At 37.6% G+C, this 19205-nt stretch overlaps 1 protein-coding gene across 6 annotated transcripts in view; it reads right to left on the reverse strand.

Annotated features, from left to right (window-relative positions):
- Window positions 1–19205, reverse strand: part of LOC127420373 (nucleolar protein 4-like) — a 142027-nt gene that overhangs the window by 56747 nt on the left and 66075 nt on the right. For 4 of the 6 annotated variants that reach the window (XM_051662614.1, XM_051662613.1, XM_051662616.1 and 1 more), the window contains one exon: window positions 3527–3674. In XM_051662614.1, the coding sequence (XP_051518574.1) occupies window positions 3527–3674 (148 nt within the window). Of the gene's footprint in view, window positions 1–3526; window positions 3675–11113; window positions 11220–18684; window positions 18743–19205 lie in introns of all 6 variants that reach the window. The other 2 variants (XM_051662617.1, XM_051662619.1) reach the window with 2 other exon arrangements.

Raw genomic sequence — 19205 nt, forward strand, 5'->3', positions numbered from 1 at the left:
TTTCTTCCTAAGGGATTTCAAAAAACCTCCATAAGGGTTCTAAGCTATGAGCCAAACCAACCAACTCCAAGGTGAATCACAAAAAGGGCTGGGTGACAGGATGATGTAATCGGATATCGATGATATCTGACAAATATCCCAAAGCCGATTGCGGCACTCATTGACAGACGAAGATCGATGATCAAAAATCAGGAAATTACAAAACCATGGAGCTGGGAACTCGTTAAATAGTAGCCCAGGGTATGAAATTAGCACCCGCCAAATGTGGGTAGCCTATGTCATGGGTAATTGTGCTTACCTACCCGCCACTGTGGTGGGCTAACTTTAAAGCAATAAATTCTGTAAGACACAAAGACATGCGCTTGAAGAAACACATTTTATTATATTTTTAAGAGCAAGCGAAAGCCGTCAATGCACGTCTCTGAAACACTGTTTGTTAAGATTCTATCAGAGTCTATCATTGTCTATGAGAATGCTGTAAATGACCTCAGACTGTCTCAGAAGGTGCTCGAAGTTTAGTTAGCTTTATTTCCATGGAGCAGCTCGTGCTTAACATGCATTGTGAATGCAACTCTGCAGGTTAGCCTATACATGTGTATACAACCTAAACAAGTTCACCTTGAACCTAAAATGTATTTATATTTCAATAATCATTATTATAATCATTATTATTATTGTTTAAATTAATAATTGTCTTTAAATCTTAAATTAAATTAGTAATTCTCCACCTGTTGTAGACTGATACTTCCGTGATGGCAAATGGAATGGTTGTTATATACTTTTTTTTTAACCACTTTGTTATTGTAATTGCTTTTTTGTTTCACTGAAGCACTGATGTAATGGAATGACAAATTAAAAATGAGGGAAAAATATACAACTATTGATTTAAAGTTATTTATTATAAAATATATAGAAACAATATATTTAAAGTTTATTGAATAATATTAAGATATGTACAAATATACTGTATAAGTACTTTGAGAGTGTAATAAATGATATGGGTGGACAAGCGTTGCTGAACTTAAAAGTATATCAATATAGTACAGTACATCAAACAGTGTTTTCCCTTTGTTGGTTTCATGGATGGCAGAGTGGTTTAAACAATTTTGGCTGAACATTTCAAATGAACTCAGACCCCTTCAAAGGGAACTGAACTCAGACATCTGAACACAGTAAGCTTTAAATCTTTGTTGCAGTTCATTTATAAAGCACATTGTGAATATTTATAACACACATTTCTGACCAATTGTGAAGCCAGCAACAGTGTGAATTTAAAGTGCACTGGGATCTTTTTCACTTGGACCATGTTTTGGTTCCCTCAAGGGAGTACAGAGTTTGATTCTTTTAAAGAAAACAGAAATGAGAAAATGCCGTCAAACACTCTTATGTCAAGAAGCAGGAAAATCCTGTTTTTGTGATATGCCCTTTAATGCATTAATCAATAACAAAAAACAGGGTGTGTTGAATCCTATTTTGAAACTAATTTTGATACTATGTATTCTTGATAAGAATGAATTGATCCTCTGTGAACAGAGACTTCATCTGGCATGACTCAAGCAGCAAGAAAGGGTGAATGGGGTGAGGTTTAGAAGGTACCGTCACTGTGAAAACAGTTCAGTTTGTGATTCAGTAGTTGATTCTTTCGTGACTTTGTGCCTGTGTAGGTGTCTATGAGGCTCTGTATGTATACATTTATCAGAAGCAGTTGAAAAGAAGGCTGTATGGATGTGTTTATCAAAAGCAGGCTTCAGATTGCCTTCAATACAGAAAGATTACAGCTATAAATCCACCACAGATTGATTGATAGAAAAAGAGAGTTGGGGAGAAAACTCTCTCTGCTTTGCCACTATTATCTAAACACAGAGCTTTCTGGGTTGCTAATGTCACTGCACAGACACAGAGACTCTGTTGGAGAATGCAGTGAAGAACCACTGACCTTTAACATCAGCAGAAACTTCCTCTTACCTCCCTTGAAAGACCTGAAGCAGTCTTGAGGCCATCTACAAGTACTCCTAATGGTTGACAAAATTCACTTTCAGCAGAGATATGCATTTCAAATGTACTCTTTCTCTTCCAGGAAAACAGACCAAAAGTACTGATGACTCATCTTGCACTACACAGATTTCTGTCCAATCAAATGCTCTCTAGGAATGAGTACCTGTATGTCCCTCCTCCAAATATCACCTGCAGCCTACTAGCAAGTTGCGAATCACGGTTCATGACAGTGAGGTAACTAAAACCTACTGGCCCATTTGTCCCGCCCATACTTCCTTTTTCAATAACAACAAATAGCAGTGAAAAAAATATGTTGGTTAACAAAAACATTAAAGCAGTTTCTGTGTGTTTTGATGCAGTTTGAGAAATACTGAATCTGTTGTAGCCTATTTTGTGTGAGCAAGGCAAGTAAAGAGCTCTGTTGCATAAATCTATGTTATGAGCATTATTCATACAAATGAACAAACCTAGTAACTACACAGGACAATTTTTTATGTGTTAACGCATTAACCACGAAACCAATGTGATTAATCTGGATTCATTGTTAAATTAGTATGTCAAACAAATTAAAGCCCTCACAAAAACAAAAATGAGCTTGTAAAGAACAAGACCGAAACAGAAACTAAATGTGCACTAAAATACAAATGAAAAAGAATTACAGAGAAAATGACTTCTGAGTCCAAAAGCTCCTAAAAAGAACCACCCAATCAGACAAGTAGACAAGTAAAACAAATAATCACAGTTCACTTGTTGCATTTTCTGATAAAGTGTTGTGTGTGTTGTCATTGGCAGAACAACAATTTGTGGTGCTGTACCAGAGGTGGAAAGTAACGAATTACAACTACTCTCGTTACAGTACTTGAGTAAATGTTTTTAAGTATAAATAAATAATAGTACTTTTACTTGAGTTGATTAAAAATGAAGTATTCAACTTCGCTACAATTATTTTTCACCACAATTACAAAGTACAAAAAAGACATAATATTTCTGAATTTTTGGGAAGAAGAAAGTTATAAGCACAAAATCTGTTTATGAACTAAAACGTGCTGTGCGTGGAACGACGGAAGCCCGCAGGGCACAGCAGCTCTCATAAACTGCCACCGGTGTCCTCTCTTCTCTAGCTTCTCCAAGACTTTCTGCCCTGTCACTATACAAGAACTGTAATATGGAGATTTTCTGTATACTTCATTTTATTCTGGAAAGGAGCCATTCATTCAGGTACGAGAGAACCATCTGAACACGTTTAACCACCGATCAAACTTCACTTGTTTTTAAAGTAGGCAATGCTTTAACTCTGTCAAACATAAACACAATGTAGTTTGACATATATGTGGGGATATCTTGTTTACTTGCTACTATATGTCTAAAACAAACTTTTTATGTACAACTAAACACAAATTGAATATACCCTGGTCCAACACAACTCAACAAAACATGCACACATGAATTTCATTTGAGACCGAATCGTTTCTCTCTTGCTAATGAGAGGGTTCAGAGCCTCGATTAAGATGAAGATGAGCCGATCTCTTACCGTCCTCCTCCTTGTGTGTATTCTGTGGGCTGTGCATCCTCTCTGTGCTGGAGGGATGGTTCAGATCAGATAGTGCGGCGTGACGTTCAGCTGATATCCATGTGGGGTCACTCATATCAAACTCCTCACTACTCACTGAACACTCATCCTGCAGAGAAACAGACAGAGAGATGTCAGTCCAACAGCTGAGGCAGGATTGCTCATATCAGTGCCATGTGTGTGCAAATCTAGAATAGATGTGAAAGTCAAATTGGACCGTGATGTTGGCAGGCAAACAGGCCATGAGGAGCTGTCAGAGAGAGCAGTCACCCCCTTGCTGAGTGACAGCTTCACTCACACACACAAATGACTGCAGTAACCCACCAGGAGAGGATGACCAAAATTATTACTGGCCCCAAAAAGCACACTGTGTATATATACACATTTATTCATTTAGCAGACACTTTTATCCAATGCGACTTGCAATGAGAAAGAATACAAATTAAGCAATTCATCTTAAGGAGACAGAAACATGAAAAGTGCTGAAATTACAGAGCTTCTAATATTCTGTATATTTAGTGCATTCAGAAGTATTCAGATCCCTTCATTTTTTCACATTTGTTATGTTGCAGCCTTATGCTAAAATGCTTTAACTAATCTTTTCCCCCACATCAATCTACACTCCATACCCCATAATGACAAAGCAAAATCCAGATTTTTGAAAACTTTGATTATCAAACTTTGATAAATGTTTTGAAAAATAAAAAATTGAAATATCACATTGACCTAAGTATTCAGACCCTTTGCTATGCCACTTGGAATTTAGCTCAGGTGCATCCCATTTCTCTGGATCATCTTTGAGATGTTTCTACACTTTGACTGGAGTCCATCTGTGGCAAATTCCATTGACTGGACATGATTTGGAAAGGCACACACCTGTCTTTATCAGGTCTCACAGCTGAAAATGCATATCAAAGCATAAACCAAGCCATGAGGTCAAAGGAACTGCCTGCGGACCTCAGAGATAGGATTGTGTCGAGGTACAGACCTGGGGAAGGCTACAAAAAACTTTCGGCTGCATTGAAGGTTCCCAAGAGCACAGTGGCCACCATAATTCTTAAATGGAAGAAGTTTGGAACAACCAGGACTCTTCCTAGAGCTGGCCACATGGCAAAACTGAGCAATCGGGGGAGAAGGGCCTTGAAAAGAAAGGTGACCAAGAACCCAATGGTCACTCTGTTTGAGCTCCAGAGATTAGGGATGTGCCTGAAGCTGAATACCTTATTCGGAAAGGCACAAATAATGACTTCAAAACGGATAACAATTTCATCCGAATAATAGAAAGAAATATTCAGAAGACTGATGATCATCCAACGAGCACAGGTATAAAGCGCTACTTTAAATAAACATATAGAAAATGACAAAGCAATGATGAGTATGTGAAGCCAATATTATTACAGTGTAAACCTTATGAATGAAAATGCGCACGGTGTGATTTCAAATTCAGATCAGTCTCGACTCCGTAAGTCTCAGTTGAAAATGGCAGAAAATCCCCAAATTCAGGTTTGCAAAGCTTGTAGCATCATACCTGTAATCGCTGCCAAAGTTGCTTCAACTAAGTACTGAATTAAGGGTCTGAATACTTATGTCAATGTGATATTTCAGTTTTTTCTTTTTATTAAATTTGCAAAATTATCAAAAATCTGGTTTTCACTTTATCATTATGGGGTATGGAGTGTAGATTGATGTGAAAAAAAATAATAGTTTAAAGCATTTTAGCATAAGGCAGCAACATAAAATGTGAAAAATAATAAGGGGTCTGAATACTTTCTGAATGCACATTATATGCCCCACACTATCACTCAGAAAACATGAAGCCAAAATTGAAAACCTGAATCAGCTGAGGCATTCATAAATGTCTCCTTTGGTGTGATTGCTTTGAAAATCATTAAATAGACCAGCATATAGAAGTCCTGTTGAAATCCACAACACCATACTGTGCAGAGATGAATTTAGTAATAAAAGGCATATTTATCAGAAATATTTTATTCACATGCGTGACTAATGCTTTGTGTTGCCACATGTTCAAGCTACAGAAATACACTAGTCTATTTATCTGCTCACAAACCTGCTTTTTATTTTTATTTTTGGATTTTTTTCCCCTTTTTCTCCCAATTTGGAATGCCCAATTCCCAAATTAAACTTCACACCATCCACCGCGTCATCCACACTCAACTCACCACGCGTCCCACCGAGAACAAACCACATTATAGCGACCATGAGGAGGTTACCCCATGTAACTCTACCCTCCCTAGCAACTGGGCCAATTTGGTTACTTAGGAGACCTGGCTGGAGTCACTCAGCAGGCCCTGGGATTCGAACTAGCGAACTCGAGGGGTGGTAGCCAGCGTCTTTTACCACTGAGCTACCCAGGCCCCTCACAAACATACTTTGAAATGTCTAAAGTAAAGAAAAAAAAAAAGAATATTTCCAAAGGTATGAATCTCAAATAAACTGATATTCTACAAGCATTTAAAATGTTTATTAATTCTATTCCTACAGTATGTATAACTATAAATTAAAAGCAAAAAAAGAAAGATGTTCAAGATTGTCCAAGGCAGGAAAACTTTCTATCATCAGTGGATTTTTATGTAACAGGCACCCCAAACATAAACAATCTAGTAAGAAGCCAAATGGAAGATTGCTACTTTGGCTTTAAAAAGATATTTAAAAAAATAAAACAAAAACTAAGGAGAGGTGCTCATTGCCAAGTGTGGCTGCTATCAAATATTATCATTTATATCTGTAGCACAAACAGTGCAGGACGAGTTACATGGAAAAGTTTAATATTTACAGTAGAATGAGCAATACTAAGTATATGAGCAACAGTAATGGTGACACTTTTCTTAGTAAGCATCATCACTAATAATAATGTGTTAAACCCTCAGTCAAAAAAATCAGCAACCTCAAATTAATAATTCATTTCCTCAGTATGCTAATCCATTTCCTAAAATTAATAATTTGTGCCATCAAAACAAGCAGTCCATCCTATTTCGTAATCAGTTTCTTCACATAAATGATTGTTTTCCCAAATAAATCCATTCTCTCAATTCAATATATTAAATCCCCAGCTATGCCTTTTGCAGCCCAGAGTCAGTGCTGAGGAAGTCTTTTATAATGAATCAAATAAATGACAACATTCTGTATTTTGCCATATCTGATAGCATCATTTCCTTAACATGAATGTTTAGAAGAAGCAACTCAACAAGTACATTTGCAATGTTAAAGGAAGTATGCTGGATTCACAGAAAATAATTATTTATCCAAAGATTTCTTCATCGTCTTGTCTTTCAAAAAATAAAAATAAATAAAATAATCAAGACAGTTAAAAGCTTCTTTAACGTATATGGGAAGTTAAGTTTTCACCATTTTTAATCACATTTTTGATTTCATTAGTTCAATTTAAATGGTCCTGCAATGTGACAAAAAAATGTATTAGCGCTGTCAGTCGTTTAAATCACAATTAATCGCATCATTTTTCGTAGTTAACCACAGATTTTGAAAGTGCTGAAATTTAACTCTAAATATACTTTTTTGTATTTATTTCCATCTTAGGGGGGAAAATATATATATATATATATATATATATATATATATATAATATAAATGCTTTATTAACATTTTACGCACAAAGCCTTCGACAGTATTAAGATAGAAATGCACTAAAATAGCACCAATAAAAGTAACTTTAAACGTTTCTCAAAGTCTAAGTGGGAGTTTGACTAATTGAAAGAACTACTCCCCACATAGGTAGCATTTTCATTGCAATGCACCTTAAATCTCTTAAACTCTCATCCTCCACAATATTAATTTGCCAGCAGACTGTGGCAATCCGCTTTGTTGAAGCTGTGATCATGATTCGTATCAGGGCTTCAGCGTCAAGCGCTGCTTTGAACTCCACATAAAAAGCGCTTGCAGACAAAAACGTCTCATTCTGTGTTTTTGTGATAGTGAAGACTTGACATGCTTCTGTGGTAATAAAAATGTGCCTTACATAGGCGAAAAATACTTGATTTCTATCACAAGTCCCATCTGGGTTTGTTTTGTACAACACAGAGTGTTAAGAAGTCCTTTCCCCATCACTTTATCACTAACACTGAATCACTGATGTGTGTGTTCGTGATGTGTTTGTCAGTGTAATGACTCCGGGCGGACACATCGCAAAGGTTCTGCCCTCCCAACAATAGTTTTTACTGGTAAATGCATTAATCACGATAAAGAAAAATGATTGCGTTACAACTTTTTTAATTAATCGCATGCGCTAATGTGTTAATTCTGACAGCTCAATTTTTTTTTTAAATATTTTTTAAATATTATTATTGATATTTCATGTCAACTACCCACGTATTCGGTTATTTAACACCATCAGCTATTTCCTTAATGTCCTATTAAACAAACATTTTAAATAAATAAAAAGGCCAAAAAACAATCTAAAAATTATTTGAAATAATTATCTTGATAATTAAATGACAAATGTATTGTTTTAATTATAATTACTATGAAATAATGGCTATTAAACTAGATTTGTTCCTTTGACTTGCTGCCTTTATTTGTGTAACCTGCTTGATAATGCCAAATTGGTCTAGCAGCACAGCAAACCCTTCCACCTCTGGATGATATCCATTATTTAATTTTAATTACATAACAACCTGTACCCTCAAATTAATGTCTCTAAATGATCTCAAGAGCTCAACCACTTCTGTTCTGTAGTTACAGTGAGTCTGCAATATGTTCTCATTATCTTTATGAGCATCTTGAACTTCTCAGTTGACACTGGCTATACATGCTGTGCCAGATTTGTAAAGCAATGTAATACCTAAGCATAATGTTGTGGACGGAAGAGTATGATTTATTAGACAGTCAAAAGAAAAAGCTGCCTTAGGGACAGTGGGTGAGGACACATCTGTTGTTGAATGAGAACCCCATAACCCCACAGCACTACATGATCTCTGTTTAAGCAGACACATTTCCCTCCCAGAGCTGCCAATCACCCGCCACCAGCCCAGTGCCAGATCTGATTGGTTAAGGAGTTTCACATGTAAACTGGACAGTGCATTATTGATGTAGCACTGGGAGAGAAACTCTCCCCTTTCTCCCTACCACTCTCTCCTTTCCGTTTGTGTAAGTTTTTGATAAATACTTTTAAAATACTTTCTCCTATCCTAATTTAATGTGCAGAAATACACTATATTGCCAAAAGTATTCGCTCACCCATCCAAATAATTGAATTCAGGTGTTCCAATCACTTCCATGGCCACAGGTGTATAAAATGAAGCACCTAGGCATGCAGACTGCTTCTACAAACATTTGTGAAAGAATGGGCTGCTCTCAGGAGCTCAGTGAATTCCAGCGTGGTACTGTGATAGGATGCCACCTCTGCAACAAGTCCAGTCGTGAAATTTCCTCACTACTAAATATTCCAAAGTCAACTGTCAGTGGTATTATAACAAAGTGGAAGCGATTGGGAATGACAGCAACTCAGCCACGAAGTGGTAGGCCACGTAAAATGACAGAGCGGGGTCAGAGGATGCTGAGGTGCATAGTGCACAGAGGTCGGCAACTTTCTGCAGAGTCAATCGCTACAGTCATGTGGCCTTCAGATTAGCTCAAGAACAGTGCATAGAGAGCTTCATGGAATGGGTTTCCATGGCCAAGCAGCTGCATCCAAGCCATACATCACCAAGTGCAATGCAAAGCGTCGGATGCAGTGGTGTAAAGCACGCCGCCATTGGACTCTAGAGCAGTGGAGACGCGTTCTCTGGAGTGACGAATCACGCTTCTCCATCTGGCAATCTGATGGATGAGTCTGGGTTTGGCGGTTGCCAGGAGAACGGTACTTGTCTGACTGCATTGTGCCAACTGTGAAGTTTGGTGGAGGGGGGATTATGGTGTGGGGTTGTTTTTCAGGAGCTGGGCTTGGCCCCTTAGTTCCAGTGAAAGGAACTCTGAATGCTTCAGCATACCAAGAGATTTTGGACAATTCCATGCTCCCAACTTTGTGGGAACAGTTTGGGGATGGCCCCTTCCTGTTCCAACATGACTGCGCACCAGTGCACAAAGCAAGGTCCATAAAGACATGGATGAGCGAGTTTGGTGTGGAAGAACTTGACTGGCCTGCACAGAGTCCTGACCTCAACCCGATAGAGCACCTTTGGGATGAATTAGAGCGAAGACTGCGAGCCAGGCCTTCTCGTCCAACATCAGTGTCTGACCTCACAAATGTGCTTTTGGAAGAATGGTCAAAACTTCCCATAAACACACTCCTAAACCTTGTGGAAAGCCTTCCCAGAAGAGTTGAAGCTGTTATAGCTGCAAAGGGTGGGCCGACGTCATATTAAACCCTATGGATTAAGAATGGGATGTCACTGAAGTTCATATGCGTCTAAAGGCAGATGAGCAAATACTTTTGGCAGTATAGTGTAACTATAAACAAGCCACTTGTATGTTCATTCAAATTCGACAATGAAAGTAAACCAAGTTAACTTGACATTAAAACGTAAACAGTCAAGTGTAAAATACTTGTGCACATTAGATAAGTTGGTCAGAACACCAGTAAAGGTGTTTACATACAGGGGGGTAAAAATATAGATTTCCTGATGCATGGCGATCTTCATTTGAACGATCTCAATATCGATCTTTTACTCTGCGCAACCCTCCAGTACAATGAGAGGAAATTACTTGCATTTGCAACCAAATTTTGCGCCATGTGATTAAAATGTATATATTTGGCAACTGGCTGATACATGTTTAGATTTCACTCACCAGTGAATTAATTGTGTAGTATAGTGGTGGAGTATTCAGCAGTGAGATCCTTTCACAGCGTGTTGAGAGTGAAGTTGTTGAAATATACCCATATGAATCGATATCAAATCGAAATCGGAATCGAGAGCTTGTGAATCGGAATTGGGAAATCTGAATCAACACCCAGCCCTATTACATACAACATTAAAATCAGGGTAATAGGCAAAAATTGGGGTAATTGTGTGTTGGTCGGTTTATACTTTGACCGTTTATGAACTTAACCTGATAAAAGAATGGCATTTAAGGCGTTTACACGACTTTACCAGTTTCGGCTCAACCATAATCAGTGTAAGGACATGCATGTAAACAGCTCAGTGATACAGGACATTTAAAGAGAAAAGAAAATTAAGGCGGAACTTAATTTTATCCATTGGGAATAGATTGGGTCATGAAAAGTAGTCTTTATATGACAGGTGAGGTAGGGGAGGGGTTAAACAACAAGGGCTTGGTGGCATCAGCCGAAAGGAAAGTAATTTCACAAGCCTAGCAAGTTATTACATTTTGTTACTAAGACAAACATTTTGTATCTTTGAAATAAAGTGCACTGATAAATCATTCACAATAAAGCAAGGAACATGCATTATGAAAGTAAATGTGTCAATTTAGCTTTTATGTTGAAATTGTTAATCAGAATTTCAAAACAATTCATGCAAAAACAGCAATCAGATGTGCATTATTTAGGGCCAAATTATTCCAAAGTTGGTTGGGAACTTCATCTGCAAGAATTAACAAGAAATCTTATTGTACCAAGCTCAGCCATGTTGCAGTGTGAAAAAATGCCAGAAAGTCCAAAGAAATCGGTTTTGTAAGGTGACGCCAACTGTCGTTGAGTGACGTGACGATAACTGTAATCCTGAAAATTAAAAGACACAAAGAATTTTAAATGAAAAATCAAGCCAAAGATATTGCTTAAATGAAAATGGACGCAAACAAGTGCTAAAATAAAAATGCAAGGGATTTTTATTGATTTATCGAGTCATTTAATGACTGTATATTTTTTTAACAATTTGTTTACGTATTTAAAGAAATAGTTCACCCAAAATTGAAAATTATCTCATCATTTACTCACTCTCATGCATCCCAAATGTGTATGACTTTCTTTCTTCTGCTGAACACAAACAAAGAATTTTTGAAGAATATTTCAGCTCTGTAGGTCCATACAATGCAAGTGAATGGTGAACAGAACTTTGAAGCTCCAAAAAGCACAGAAAGGCAGCATAAAAGTAATCCATAAGATTCCAGTGGTTTCATATATGTCTTCAGAAGCAATGCAATCGCTTTGGGTGAGAAACAGAACAATATTTAAGTCCTTTTTTTTTTTTATATTAATCTCCACTTTCACTTTCACATCTGAAAGTCACTTGTGGCGCCTGTTTAGTTTCACAAAGTGGAGATTTATAGTAAAAAAAAAGACTTAAATATTGTTCTGTTTCTCACCCACACCTATCATATCACTTCTAATGACATGAATTTAACCAAAGGAGTCACATTTTATGTTTCCTTGTGTGATTTTTGGAGGTACAAGGTCTGATCACCATTCACTTGCATTGTATGGAGCTACAGAGCTGAAATATTATTTTAAAAAATCTTTGTGTTCTGCTGAAGAAACAAAGTCATACACATCTGGGATGGCATGAGGGTGAGTAAACAGTGAGTTTTCATTTTTGGGTAAACTATCCCTTTAATAATCTATTTAAATATTTGTTAATGATTTCATTTTGAGTGATTTGGCCCTCCATAGTGTGTGTATGATGTATGCATTGTGTATAAATGACTCCCCAAAGATCAGTAATAATGCCCAGGGGTCAGCTGATAGGAACAGACAGCAACAAGTGGTCCGAGGCATCCTTAAAAGGTCATGAGGTCAAGCCAGACTTGCTTCAAGCCAAGTCACAATATGTCAGTTAGATAACAAAGAGGATCACCCTACTCAGTCATTTAAAGCGGACACACACCCGTCCATTGCGTGTCCCACACAAATCTGCTGCATTTTTATTCCCTCGTTGAAGTCAGCATATAAACATTCCAGCACCTTCTTAATCATCTTCCAAAAGAACATAAAATGGGAGCCTGTATTAATCTGACATTTAACACCTTTTCAATTACAATCGCATAAAACCGTATTTAACCACTTCAAGCCCACGATCAGCACTGCACAGCTAATCCAATTTAGAATAATGCAGGTCATCAGCGGCCAAATCTCTCCAAGTCCATCTCCCAACACCCCACGGCTCAATTCTGTCTTTTATTAGTTTTTATTGTTTATTAATGATCCTGCATGTGCGTTCATCTCATCAGCATGCAGGTGACATTCCTGCCTCTTACTCTCTCTCTCCGTCTCCCTCTGACAAACTGCTGCCTATGCAGACAGAGAGAGAACAGGGACAGCCTGGCATTTTCTCTCTTTACGAAACATCCCTCATCGTTTTTGTCTTTAAAGGGATAGTTCACCCAAAATGAAAATTCTTTCATCTCCGCTATGTTGTTTCAAATACAAAGACTTGTCCTTTCATGTGCCCCAAAAGAAAAAGTCATACGAACTGAGAATGACATGAGTGTGGGTAAATGACGATAGACTTTTCATTTTTTAATGACCTATCCCTTTAATAAGAATAACAGATAGACAGCCTCATTGAAAGGGAGTCCAATCACCAGGTTTCTTTCATTTGAGGTGTGACTGACTGTGGAAAGTGGGTCTGTAGGCTGCGCATGTGTGTTTCAGGGTTTCTTTTGTCTGATAAATGTGTGTGTGTGCGATATATAGCATGTGTGAAAGGATACACACAGCACAAAGAGCACATGTCCTTGGGAGATGGTGTCGTCTCAGCCAGGCTGGGCGTTACCTTAGTCCCCTCTCGCTGTTTCATAAGTCAGAGTCCTCATTTAGTTGATTAACTTTGCTTCATAATGATATGCTTTTTGGTTGGTGAGAATGAAAGGAGCTTTTTATCACTTTAACTGATTTATGTTCACACAGCTTGAACCTCTGAGCCAGGAATCAGTTAAGTCCAGACATTTGTAGAGTGACTTTATTAGCAGGGTTAGCCTGTTAGCCGCTCCTCTGTATACCAAGCTATAAATTCTCTAAGGCAGCACAAATTAAGTGTGTGAAGGGGGTAAAGTCTTTAAAAAATAATTAACTTCAGGAGCGAGTCTATTTTTAACGGTGTGCCAAAGGGGAGCATCTACAGCTGAAGTCAGAAGTTTACATACACTTAGGTTGAAGTTATTAAAACTCATGTTTTAACCAATCCACAGATTTCATATTACCAAACTATAGTTTTGGTAAGTCGTTTAGAACATCTACTTTGTGCATGAGACGTGTAATTTTTCCAACAATTGTTTACAGACAGATTGTTTCACTTTTAATTGACTATATCACAATTCCACTGGGTCAGAAGTTTACATACACTAAGTTAACTGTACCTTTAAGCAGCTTGGAAAATTCCAGAAAATGATGTCAAGCCTTTTAGCAAACCAAATCAGCCAATTAGCTTCTGATATGCTAATTGGCTAATTTGAGTCAATTGGAGGTGTACCTGTGGAAGCATTTTAAGGCCTACCTTCAAACTCAGTGCCTCTTTGCTTGACATCATGGGAAAATCAAAATAAATCAGCCAAGACCTCAGAAACAAATATGTGAACCTCCACAAGTCATCTTTGGGAGCAATTTCCAAATGCCTGAAGGTACCACGTTCATCTGTACTAACAACAGTAAGCAAGTATAAACACCATGCCATCATACCGCTCAGGAAGGAGACGCATTCTGTCTCCTAGATATGAACATAGTTTGGTGCGAAAAGTGCAAATCAATCCCAGAACAACAGCAAAGGACCTTGTGAAGATGCTGGAGGAAACAGGTAGACAAGTATCTATATCCACAGTAAAATGAGTCCTATATCAGCATAGCCTGAAAGGCTGCTCAGCAAGGAAGAAGCCACTGCTCCAAAAAAGCCAGACTACAGTTTGCAAGTGCACATGGGGACAAAGATCTTACTTTTTAGAAAAATTTCTTCTGGTCTGAGGAAACAAAAATTTAACTGTTTGGCCGTAATGACCATCATTATGTTTGGAGGAAAAAGGGTGAGGCTTGCAAGCCGAAGAACAGCATCCCAACCGTGAAGCATGGGGGTGGCAGCATCATGTTGTGGGGGTGCTTTGCTGCAGCAGGGACTGGTGCACTTCACAAAATAGTTGGCATCATGAGGAAGGAAAATTATGTGGATATATTGAAGCAACATATCTAGACATCAGCAAGGAAGTTAAAGCTCAGTCGCAAATGGGTCTTCCAAATGGACAATGACCCCAAGCATACCTCCAAAGTTGTGGCAAAATGGCTTAAGGACAACAAAGTCAAGGTATTGGAGTGGCCATCACAAAGCCCTGACCTCAATCCGATAGAAAATTTGTGGGCAGAACTGAAAAAGCATGTGCGAGCAAGGAGGCCAAACCTGACTCAGTTACACCAATTCTGTCTGGAGGAATGGGCCAAAATTCCAGCAACGTACTGTGAGAAGCTTGTGGAAGGCTACCCAATACGTTTGACCCAAGTTAAACAATTTAAAGGCAATGCTACCAAATACCAACAAAGTGCATGTAAACTTCTGACCCACTGGGAATGTGATGAAAGAAATAAAAGCTGAAATAAATCATTCTCTCTACTATTATTCTGACATTTCACATTCTTAAAATAGTGATCTTAAGACTATGACAGGGAATGTTTTCTACGATTAAATGTCAGGAATTGTGAAAAACTGACTTTAAATGTATTTGGCTAAGGTGTATGTAAACTTCTGACTTCAACTGTAAGCGTTCTTCCATCTTCACGTACAAGAGAATTGTCTCCGCAAGATGTTCCAAACATGATCAACTTTCTCTGTTCCATGTAGCATACATATCATGGTCGTTCATTACCATATGATGAAAAAGAATAGAGACTGTGGCTGACAAGCTCTAAAATGACAGAAAAGGACCACAACATTATGATAAAAGTGGTCCATGCAACTTTTAATAAAATCTATGTTGGCTACTCTTTTTTATTTTATTTTATTTATTTATTTATTTTATTTTCTCCCAATTTGGAATGCCCAATTCCCACTTCTTTGTAGGTCCTCGTGGTGGCGCGGTTACTCACCTCAATCTGGGTGGCGGAGGACAAGTCTCAGTTGCTTCCGCTTTTGAGACCGCCAATCCGCGCATCTTATCACGTGGCTTGCTGTGCATGACACCACAGAGACTCTGCATGTGGAGGCTCCTGCTACTCTCCGCGATCCACGCACAACTTACCATGCGCCCCATTGAGAGCGAGAACCACTAATTGTGACCACAAGGAGGTTACCCCATGTGACTCTACCCTCCCAAGCAATCGGGCCAATTTGGTTGCTTAGGAGACCTGGCTGGAGTCACTTAGCACACCCTGGATTCGAACTTGCAACTCCAGGGGTGGTAGTCAGTGTTAATACTCACTGAGCTACCCAGCCCCAGCCCCCCCCCCCCAATGTTGACTACATTTTAGTCAATTTGGAGCTTGACAGAACTAGTCCCCATTTACTTTCACTATGTGGAAAAGACCAGCAATGATATTCTTTAAAAAAATCACTATTTGCCTTCCACGGAAAAGAGAAAGTCATTCTAATTTGGAACAACATTACGGTTAGTAAAAGATGGCAGAATTTTAATTTTTGGGAGAATTATACCTTCAATTTACAGAGGAATCTCATAAATACATACACGACACACGTGTGCCTAATGTACCTTCAATGATTGATGCCCACCTTCTAGAAGCACCACAGTCTGTTTTGTCAAGCACAGAGGCACTAAAATATGAATACAAATGAATATATTTCTGAGACAGCGTAAACCATGCACGAGATCGCTGGGACAACATTTGTTTTCCTAAACTCAGGAGATTGGCCCCTTCTGCGTGTTTAGAGACGGATCTTCAAGGCTGGGTTACCGAGAAAGCTTTTTGGAGCCGAAGCCTGAACCATACCCGGGCCATTTAAAGCTAATCCATTTAGCAAGCTAACCCATCCTGTCTGTCTCTGCAACCTTCTCTTCTCATATCGCCGACTTGGCTGCTAGTGGTCTTGTGCAAACCCCAACATTACCTAAATGTAATGCATGGGTTTAAGTTGAGAAGTTCAATGCAATTAACCTGATAAATGTTGCATAAAAAATATGCCACAGAATATTATTAAAATTTTTGCAAAATACCTTAAATATTGATATCTGTGGTTTTGGACACTTTTTCTACAATTAATCATTTAGCAAGGAAAACATTTTCAATGTAGCTTCAAGAAATGAGTGAGCAGGTCATGGTGCTTCCTGAGCATAAATAATTTATTATGTAACTGTGTGATTGTTTTGCATGTACCACTGGAACAAACGATACCTTTCTCCATCACGTTTTATTAAATCTACAATTAGTTCCCCTATCTTTGTGCCTTTCAATGGAAACTGATCAAGATCTGCAATACTGAAACTGATTCAGACAGAATAAAAAAAGCAACAAAAAAAAAAACAAAAAAAAAATATCAACATATATATTTTCAATCCAGACACAAACTTTCAAGTGTTCTTATAAAATAACCAAAAATTACATAAAACGCTTCATTAAAGTCAACATTTATGCTATTTACTTTCTTAATACACATTGTCGATCTTATTGTGAACTATGCATTCGCGCAAGTTCCATTCTAAAAAAATATGTCTTCCGAATCTTTTATCAAACTTGCTACACCTCTAAAATGATTTCCTTTTCGGGAAAGGCCATTGCACTAATGTTAAGTGTTTTGTGTAGGAACACAGCATTTTTTGTGTTTGTGGTGTCAAGTTAAACCTTGTGCGACCCCCACGTCCACATGCGTGGACGTTGTATTTTGGCTTTGCTATACGCAATGCATAATTTAAATGAACTTAAACCGACTTAATACTGTTAAGCTCTGTGAATCACAGATGGTTGTGTTTAATAAGTAAATATATAAAAAGCACACGCAGTGCCAGCGCATTAGTGAATGGTGCTGCTCTGCTGACACCGTGGCTATTTTTAGCCTTCACGTGGTGCGCAATATTTGAGCGCTACTCACGAACAACATCTCAGATGTAGATGCTCAATAGTTCGGTTCACTTATAATATGCATTCAGAAAGGCACCGGATGTGCATTTTACCAGAATTTGAATAAGAGGCGAATTAAACTACTGTGAACTTGCCTACAAACACACACATACAGGACTTCCTGGAGAGTTCAGAATGTCAAAATAAAAGCCCAAGTTTTTAAAGTTAAAGTTGCAAGATTGAGAAATATTACTGTTGTATTTAAAATTCTAAAAGTCATTAATAGTAGTAATAATAATAATTTAATTAATATTATTATTATTATTTGTTTACAAATTCTAACAATATTTAATGAATGAAAAGTAAACTGATATCTTATAACTAAATTAAACAAAAAATAGATCTGAATCCTTTAAAATCTTGATACAAAATAAAATTTTATTTTTAGCAAAAAAAAAAAAAAAAAACTTCTTTACTACTGAACACCTATACTGGAATTACTGTTAATTTTGCTGCTATACTATGCAGTAGACGAGTTAATCTTATTAGGCAGTACATTTATATTGAAATAATGTGTAGTTAGAGGTTTGTGTTTCTTTACATATTAAAGAGTACTCCCAATTAGTTCCACACAATACTGTAAAGATATTCTAAACTGATTATGCAAAAAAACAACAACACTGGTATCGGATCGGGATCGGCCGATACTGAGATTTCAGATATCGGAATCGGATCGCATGAGTAAAAAGTGGTAACGGTGCAACCCTAGACTAGGCTGGGCTCAGACGCGTATGATCAAACCGGTGCGATCTGCATTCATGATGCTGTTTACCAGCAAAAGAGGGACTGAAGTGGTAGTCATAATGAATCAGCTGCTCAAATAGTCTTTTCAACATCACAATATCTTTATTTTTTGTTACAAACATTCAAACAATCATTAAATAACCGTTACCGTCAGAGCGCACTGTTTTGATGCAGCGATGCGGCCATGTTTTCTGACATCAAACAAAAAATATACAAACTAGTCAGTCCACCTGAGCCTTCTCCCATTCCATCCATCAATCATTCTAAACACTTCTGGTGCTGGGAAAGTGGATGAGCTTGGTTTTTGAACCTTCTATGCTTCTATGGAGACCTCAGAATTGTTATAAACATCTAAAAACCACATTATATGTTTGATGATATATAATCTGTCCTCCTGTGAAGTGTAAGGTAAGATTTTTTTTTTTTTTTTACTTACAGTGCGCATTAAAGAACTTACGCTGGGGGATCCGTCAGTACAGGAGAAAATGTTAAGAATCAATGGGTTCTTCCAAAAGCTGAAAATTAAAATAAGGATGAAAATAAGGTGCATTTTCTCTAAATAAATTTCATTAAAATTTCACAATTTAGTCATGTTGTCCACATATGTGGACATACATTTTTAAGAAAATTACTATTATAAATTTCATTAAAATTTCACAATTTAGTCATGTTGTCCACATATGTGGACATACATTTTTAAGAAAATTACTATTATACTACACTATAAAAACAATTTCAGATGCAACTGTGCCGTGTCTAGCTTTTTTTAAGCGCAAGAAAATGCTTGGTCTAAATGTCCCCTTAGTCTTCAGCTCCTCTGCTCCATCCACCGGGCAACTTTTTTTTTTTTTTACTACGTTCCAATTGAAAATATTTCACATTAAGAAAATAAAATGGGTTGCGAACACTAGGGTTGGGAATTGTAAGGAATTTTATGATTCCTGTTCCGATTCCAATTCCTCTTAACGATTCCAGTTC

This window comes from Myxocyprinus asiaticus, chromosome 29, assembly GCF_019703515.2.
Source record: "Myxocyprinus asiaticus isolate MX2 ecotype Aquarium Trade chromosome 29, UBuf_Myxa_2, whole genome shotgun sequence".
NCBI lineage: Eukaryota > Metazoa > Chordata > Actinopteri > Cypriniformes > Catostomidae > Myxocyprinus > Myxocyprinus asiaticus.